This window comes from Nicotiana tabacum, chromosome 22, assembly GCF_000715075.1.
Source record: "Nicotiana tabacum cultivar K326 chromosome 22, ASM71507v2, whole genome shotgun sequence".
Lineage (NCBI taxonomy): Eukaryota > Viridiplantae > Streptophyta > Magnoliopsida > Solanales > Solanaceae > Nicotiana > Nicotiana tabacum.
Window position 1 is genome coordinate 228,930,456 of NC_134101.1, and position 6,802 is coordinate 228,937,257.

General features: G+C 35.1%; 1 protein-coding gene across 3 annotated transcripts; it reads right to left on the bottom strand.

Annotated features, from left to right (window-relative positions):
* Positions 1 to 1,457: 1,457 nt before the first annotated feature.
* Positions 1,458 to 6,538, bottom strand: LOC107790595 (transcription factor GAMYB). Of its 3 annotated transcripts, none has more exons than XM_016612555.2 (5): positions 5,891 to 6,439; positions 5,679 to 5,733; positions 4,019 to 4,410; positions 1,879 to 2,782; positions 1,458 to 1,783 (listed from the first exon to the last, which is right to left on the bottom strand). In XM_016612555.2, the coding sequence occupies exons 3-5, from the start codon at positions 4,370 to 4,372 to the stop codon at positions 1,692 to 1,694; spliced, it is 1,350 nt and encodes a 449-aa protein (XP_016468041.1). In that variant the 5' UTR covers positions 4,373 to 4,410; positions 5,679 to 5,733; positions 5,891 to 6,439; the 3' UTR covers positions 1,458 to 1,691. The 3 variants fall into 3 exon arrangements, with proteins under 3 accessions (XP_016468041.1, XP_016468055.1, XP_016468034.1); XM_016612569.2 differs by having other exon boundaries at positions 4,019 to 4,375; positions 5,891 to 6,001; XM_016612548.2 differs by having other exon boundaries at positions 5,679 to 6,538.
* Positions 6,539 to 6,802: the final 264 nt, after the last annotated feature.

Here is a 6,802-nt window from a genome sequence, read left to right on the forward strand (position 1 = left end):
AAAGAAGATGAAAGTATAGAATTTTGGGCAGGAAATCATTCACGCATCTTCATTTGCACATAGAGAGACTTTGCGTGAAGGCAAAAGCCATTGTAAGAAAAAAGGATGTCTCCTTTTTCTTCTCTCTATTTTCCCCTTCCATTTCCTTTTTTTTAAATAATGAAATAACAACTAATTAAAAAGTTTTTGGATGATTTCAAATTAATTGCCTGAAGAAAAAGCCCTGGCGCAACTGCTCCCTATGACTAGGATCTCACGTAGGCTTGTACATTCAGATCGGATATCCGAAATCCGAACCAATCCATTCAATTTTGAATTTCGGATTTCGGATTGGATCGGATTTCGGATTATGTTTATTAAAATTTTGGATTTCGGATCGGATTTCGGATTGGTATATTTTAATCCAATCCAACCGAAATCCGAAATTACTAGGACATGTATAAATACTACACTTTAATTTACATCAACCTCCAAGTTATTACCTTTACAATTGCTAGATTTAGCTATATTGGCACCATACTACTCTCATAATTGCATAAACATGATTTTTTCTTAATGTATTGCCTCCTTTACGAAGAAAATATACATATTAGTTTAACTTTGAGGCATAATAATACGATCCGATATCCGATCCGATCCAAACTTTAAAATCCGATCCGATCCGATATAATTCGGATCGGATTCGGATTACATTTTCTAGAATCCGAAATCCGAAATTCGAATCCGAAATATGTTAAATCCGATCCGATCCGTGCACAGCCCTAATCTCACGGATTCAAATTAATTGTCTGAAGAAAAGCCTTGGCGCAACTGCTCCCTATGACTAGGATGTCACGGCTTCAAACAGTGAAAATGACAGATCTAACGCAGTTCAGCCAAGCCTGTAGCATGTTTGGCCAAGCTTTTCCAAGGCCAAAACAATTTTTTTTTTCTTTCATATTTTTTAAGTTAAGGTTTTTGGTCAAGCTTTTAGAATAAAACAATGTGCTTTTGAGTAGAAGCAAAAGCAATTTTTAAGAAGCAGAAAAAAATAACTTCTCCTAAAAAGTACTTTTGAGAAAAATACACTTAGAAACATTTTTTAAAAGCTTGGCCAAATACTAGTTGCTGGTGAAAAGTGCTTTTCCAGAGTAATTAGCCAAACACAAACTACTTCTCACTAAAAGTACTTTTTTTTAAAGCATTTCTCAAAATAAGCTAAATTTAGACGCTTCGCCAAAGAAGCCAAATAAGCAGGTTTTAAGGACAGTCTTTCATGCTTCACCTACTCATTTCATGTTTCTACACCTCATGTAGTAGGGCATGAGCTACAATTTACTGTCCACACAAGTACATGCCGCAACTCCACCAAATCGCAATTGATTTACAACAACAAACTACACCTCAGTCCCAGACTAGTTAGAATCGGCTATATGAATACTCACGGTCCACATCATTTAATTAAGCCTGTCTCAGTCTAATATTATAAAAACTGAAATCAATTTGATGCCACATAAAAAGAAGTATCAATGTATTTGTCTTTAGATTGCCTAAACTCAATGCACTCGCAACATGCAAAAGTGTTTCCAGCTAATGGAAAATGTTACATTGTATTCCACTATCATATATTAACTGAGATAACCAAGTTTTGTCTCAAAAAGAAAATGTTCTCATAGCTTTTAAAAGTACCATAATCGCGTTCAGGTCATCGACTACACAGTGGACATGGCATCCCACGTACAAGAATCGCGTCCACAAGCTTGCCCTGATGATGTGGCAACATTCTCTTGCTTTACTTTGCATCCTTCAACATCAAGAAATAATCCAATTATATTAAGTATAACCACACTACACTTAACCATGAATATAAGGAGAAGCCAAAAAATTCACCATTCTCACCTGGCATTGTGGCTAACGACGGGAACTCATGTAATGAGCTTCCGTCGATAGGGGCATATTCGCTAAACACTGATGCAGAGAAATGACTCAAAGGAGAGATTGGATCGGCATAAGAATTGTCGACTGCATCACCAAACGTCTCCTTCTCTTGGTGTGAGTTATCGGTTGAAGCTTTCATAGTATGTGATCCGTAAAGCATAGCGTCCAATAAACCACTGTTCCTAGGCGACAGATCGCTACCCGATTCGCTGTGTCCAGCCGGAGGGGAATGAATCAGAGTATCAATGGACTCTAGTGAAGGAAGAGGGGAAGATGGTGGGCCCCAATTCGCCGTCTGATTTTGGAGTGAAGGGAGCTCCTCCGAAGAAGAGGAATTGCCATTTAAAGGGGCATGGCTGCCTGGAATTACAATACTCGAGAATGGTAGGTGATCATCATATGTTACATTATGATTATTATATGAAGAAAACCCCAAGGGCTGACCAAGCAAAGAACCACCATTTGAACCGAACATGGATTCTGATCCTCGTATACGCTTAGATGGATGCATTGTCGAAAGGAAAGACGTACTATTGTAGGGAGGACTATGACCCTGGGCGAGAAAGCTACTTACCGTAATATCGAGCAGGCTATTAGAAGGAATTTCAAAGAGTGGTGGTGGATATAATGGCCGATTGAGTTCCAAATTTTTGAACTCTACAGCAGGAATATCAAAATCATTAGTTCCCGAGACATCAGGATTTTGTGCATCTGCAGAGGAGAATGCACTCAACTCCTCATTTTGTTTGTTCTGACTTGCCAAGAAACAAATATCTGGAGGGTAAACTGGCAAGCCGGCACGCTGATGTCGCTTTATCCTGGTGTTCCAGTAGTTCTTTATCTCATTATCTGTGCGGCCAGGCAACTGAAAAGGTAAAAAAGAGCATAACGAAAGCTAATTAATGAATCATATACCACCAATCATCCAATTGAAGTTGAAGAAACCATACTCCTGATTATTTAATTAGTACTACCTCCTGTCAAATATCCTGATTCTTTAAAAGTTATCGCAATAAGAGTTGAAATTTCTATGGTAATTATATAGATGTGGATCTAAATGTGGAAATAGATAGATGGTTTAAAGAAATTGAACAGCTAATCTGGGGCCAAATAAGCATTAAACTTCATACAATGTCATGAAAGTTACAGAAATAGGTATTAAAAGGGATGAAATTCCACATTTGCTAATCTGTAAATTTATAAGTTCTAACAAACACAAAAGCACTATTCATTATCGCAACGAAATATACTGCATATATTATCCAAATCAAAATCATGTGTACCTAGATAATGGAAGAATGAACTTTTGACTATTATAAAAAATAGCAGATAGTATAGAGAAAATCATCATCGGGAGGAAGTGGCTCGGACAATGTGGTGTTCATTATTAGTAACTTCACTTCTCACCTTTTTACCAGGCAAAAACTTTTGTTCACCCAAAGGAAAACAAAAGATAGAATTTGAGATATTATTGTTACAAACAGGGGATACAGGAAAGAAAAGCTAAATCTGATTCAAAATGATTTGCACAAATCAAGATTCCCCGACACAACTGAAAATATATAGCAGAAACTCACAATTAGAGGACGAACAGATCAAAATGATACTAATTACTTGGTCAAAATTAAATACTTATATAAGGAATACTTATCCAAGACTACTCGACATTGTTTGGAAAGAGTTAGGAATAAGTATTAATAAGATATGGACTGCGTCCGTAGGATTAGCAGTGACCTTGAATTTATTGTTGGCTGGACGCCAACTTAAATAGGAATTAATATGAAATAAAATCATCAAATGAAGGATGCCAGTTATTTCCTAGTAGTGTAACAATAAACTAATGCTTAATCATTTTACCTGAGAAAAATCAGTTTGACGATTTCCGCCAACTTAACAATAAACAATGATGCTTTTAACCAAAACCAAATCTTGAACAGTCATTTTTAACAAATTCTAGATAATAGTTTAATAAAGACGGGGAAGGCAGCAGGCATTTATGCCTTATTATTAACTAAGCAAAGATATGGAGCAAAATAAGACAGCTGCAAATAGTTGTCAGTAACCATTAGTGACAGAAAAAAGATTGAGAGATAAAATGAACCTCAGCAGCCATTCGTGCCCATTTGTTTCCCATCTTAGCATGCAACTCAACTATTCGCCGCTCTTCCTCTGGAGTAAATGCACCTTTCTTTAAATCTGGTCTCAGGTGATTTGCCCACCGCAGACGACAACTTTTACCACAACGAGCAAGTCCTGATTGCTTCTGGACGGCATTCCAATTCCCCTCACCATGTTTCATGACGTAATCCATTAAAATTGCATCTTCCGCGGAAGTCCAGGGACCTTTTTTAAGTGGTTCACTTCCACCGGCATTTACTCCACCAGTAGCTTCGTCGGGCGAATCCACGTCTACTTTGGATGTCATCATGTCATCGGTTTCAACAGTGATGCTCATATCCTAAAATGTTAAAAAGTCCGTCCCAATAGTTTAGCCTGAAAAGATAATAAATAAAAAATAGCATGTAACTGCCAATGAAAGGAGATGTGAAATTGTTTGTTATAAAAGTCAAGGGAGAAATAAAGGCGACATGTCCAAAAGGAGTGACATAATTCATGACGAGCCAATCGAGGTTACTAAAGAAACAGCCAACCTTTTTTATTTCTTTATTTTCCTTTTTGGCTTTAAGTAAGATTTTTATTCAAAATAAAAGCAACAAGCAAGTGCTGAAATTACAGAATGCGATGGATATAGATGAACCGCCAACTTCAGAAAGCAAGATTGACATACCTTCTCACACAGTACCAGAAAAGGTAAAAAGATAAATGATGAAAAAGGATAATCTATTCTGAATTCCCTGACCACATTATCTCATCTAACTACCAAAATAACATGACACAACCAAATCTTAGGGGTAAAATGAAGTAAATAGAAAGAAGGAAAAGGGTATATGCAAGTCCACAGAGAAATTCACTGAGCTCAATCCTAGGTGTATAAAACAACTTAAAAAATTTGACCAATGCAAATAAACATATACGTCATAGTTGTCAAATAGAACAAAGAAGACGCGAATAATAAATAAAACAAAGAAGCCGCCAACAGTATTGACCAATCATTTAGCTTCGAAATCAGCATATAACAAACGCGACGATTTAGCTGCTAAGGAAAAATGCAAAAAAAATGTCCAGTTTATTGCATTGCACAGCATGACCTCAGCCTAAAAATCATTAAAAAGACTTACTTGATGTTTACACCATATAACTAATAAATGCAAAGCTCAAAAATGAATGTGATAGGAGCTCCTAACTTGAAATTACAGACTTCACTAACAGTCTAACACCAATAAGCACCCATTCATACCCCCTCCCCCACCCTCACATGTTAAACCCCCACCCCCCACCCCAAAAAAAAAAATTAATCTATTAATATTTCATAATGTAGAAACCAATTAATGCTAGACTTCACTAACAGTCTAACACCAATAAGCACCCATTCACACCCCCCCCCCCGCCCCACCCACCCCACCCCCCCCCTACCCCCCCCCCCCCTCAAAAAAAAAAAAAAAAAAAGATAATCTATTAATATTTCATAATGAAGAAACCAATTAAATCATGCTAGTGTAAACTACTTCAACAAATACAAAATTACTCAAATAGAGTATGCTGAGCAATTAACAGTTCTAACATAAAATCTAAGAAAACCAATAAATACAACAAGCTCAAACTAAAAATTTTGTAACACAAAAATTATCATTAAATGATACCTGAATAATGAAAGCTAGTGAAGCAGCCCACAGAGTCTCGGAGCAAGTGGTCCCACTAATCAATTTCTCAAAAAAAAAAACTCAAATAAATAAATGAAGAAATAACAGAATCCAATTGAATTTAACACATAAAAAGGCTGAAAATAAGCTTAAAACCCCAGTATACAGAAACAACCCCAGAAAATAAATCACATAAATTAACAAGATCAAACCTTTTAAAATTTAACTCCAACCCCTAAATATGTATCATACAAAATCCAAGATTACAACTTTAAGAACCATAAAAAAGCTAGAAAAATGAAATGGGAATGCAAAAAATTTTAACTTCAATTTTTTTTTTTTTTTTTGGTAAATGAACAAAAAAAGATTAAATCTTTGAGAAACACAAAATATGAGGATTATACAAAATTCAAGATTACAACTTTAAGAACCATAAAAAGCTAGAAAATGAAATGGGAATGCAAAAAATTATAACTTTAATTTTTATTTTTTTTTGGTAAATGAACAAAAAAAAGATTAAATCTTTGAGAAACACAAAATATGAGGATTATACAAAATCCAAGAAAAGAACTTTAAGATTCATAAAACAAAGTTAGAAGCTGAAATGGGAATGCAAAAATTCTAACTTTAAGGAAAAAAATTTATTAAATGAACAATAAAAGATTAAATTTTTAAGAAACCCAATTGTGTTTAGTGAAGAAAGAAATCAAGAACAGTGAGATCCACTTATTATTGAAAGAGTTTGACAAAAAAGAAACACTGAGAGAAATAGCTAAGGTGTCAGCTGCTTAAGTAATTTCATTTTTAAAAAAGAAGCCAAAAGGAAATAAAGAGAGAGAGAAAGAGAGGGAGAGAGATCTGGGATAGATAACACCAAATATCATTAAATTAAGGGGAAAAAAGCAAGCTTTTTTATGCAATCATTTGCTTGTTTAATTGGGTTTATTAAATCTTTTAGGGGTTGTTTGGTTGGAAAAATTATGAATTATTTAGGGATAAGTTATATCGTGAGTTTTATTCACACTTTCATAAGGATAAAAATAACACTACAATTTCGGGATAAGTTATTTCAGAATTGGTTGTACTGTTAGGGCTCGTTTGGTATGAGAGATAAGGAATAATTA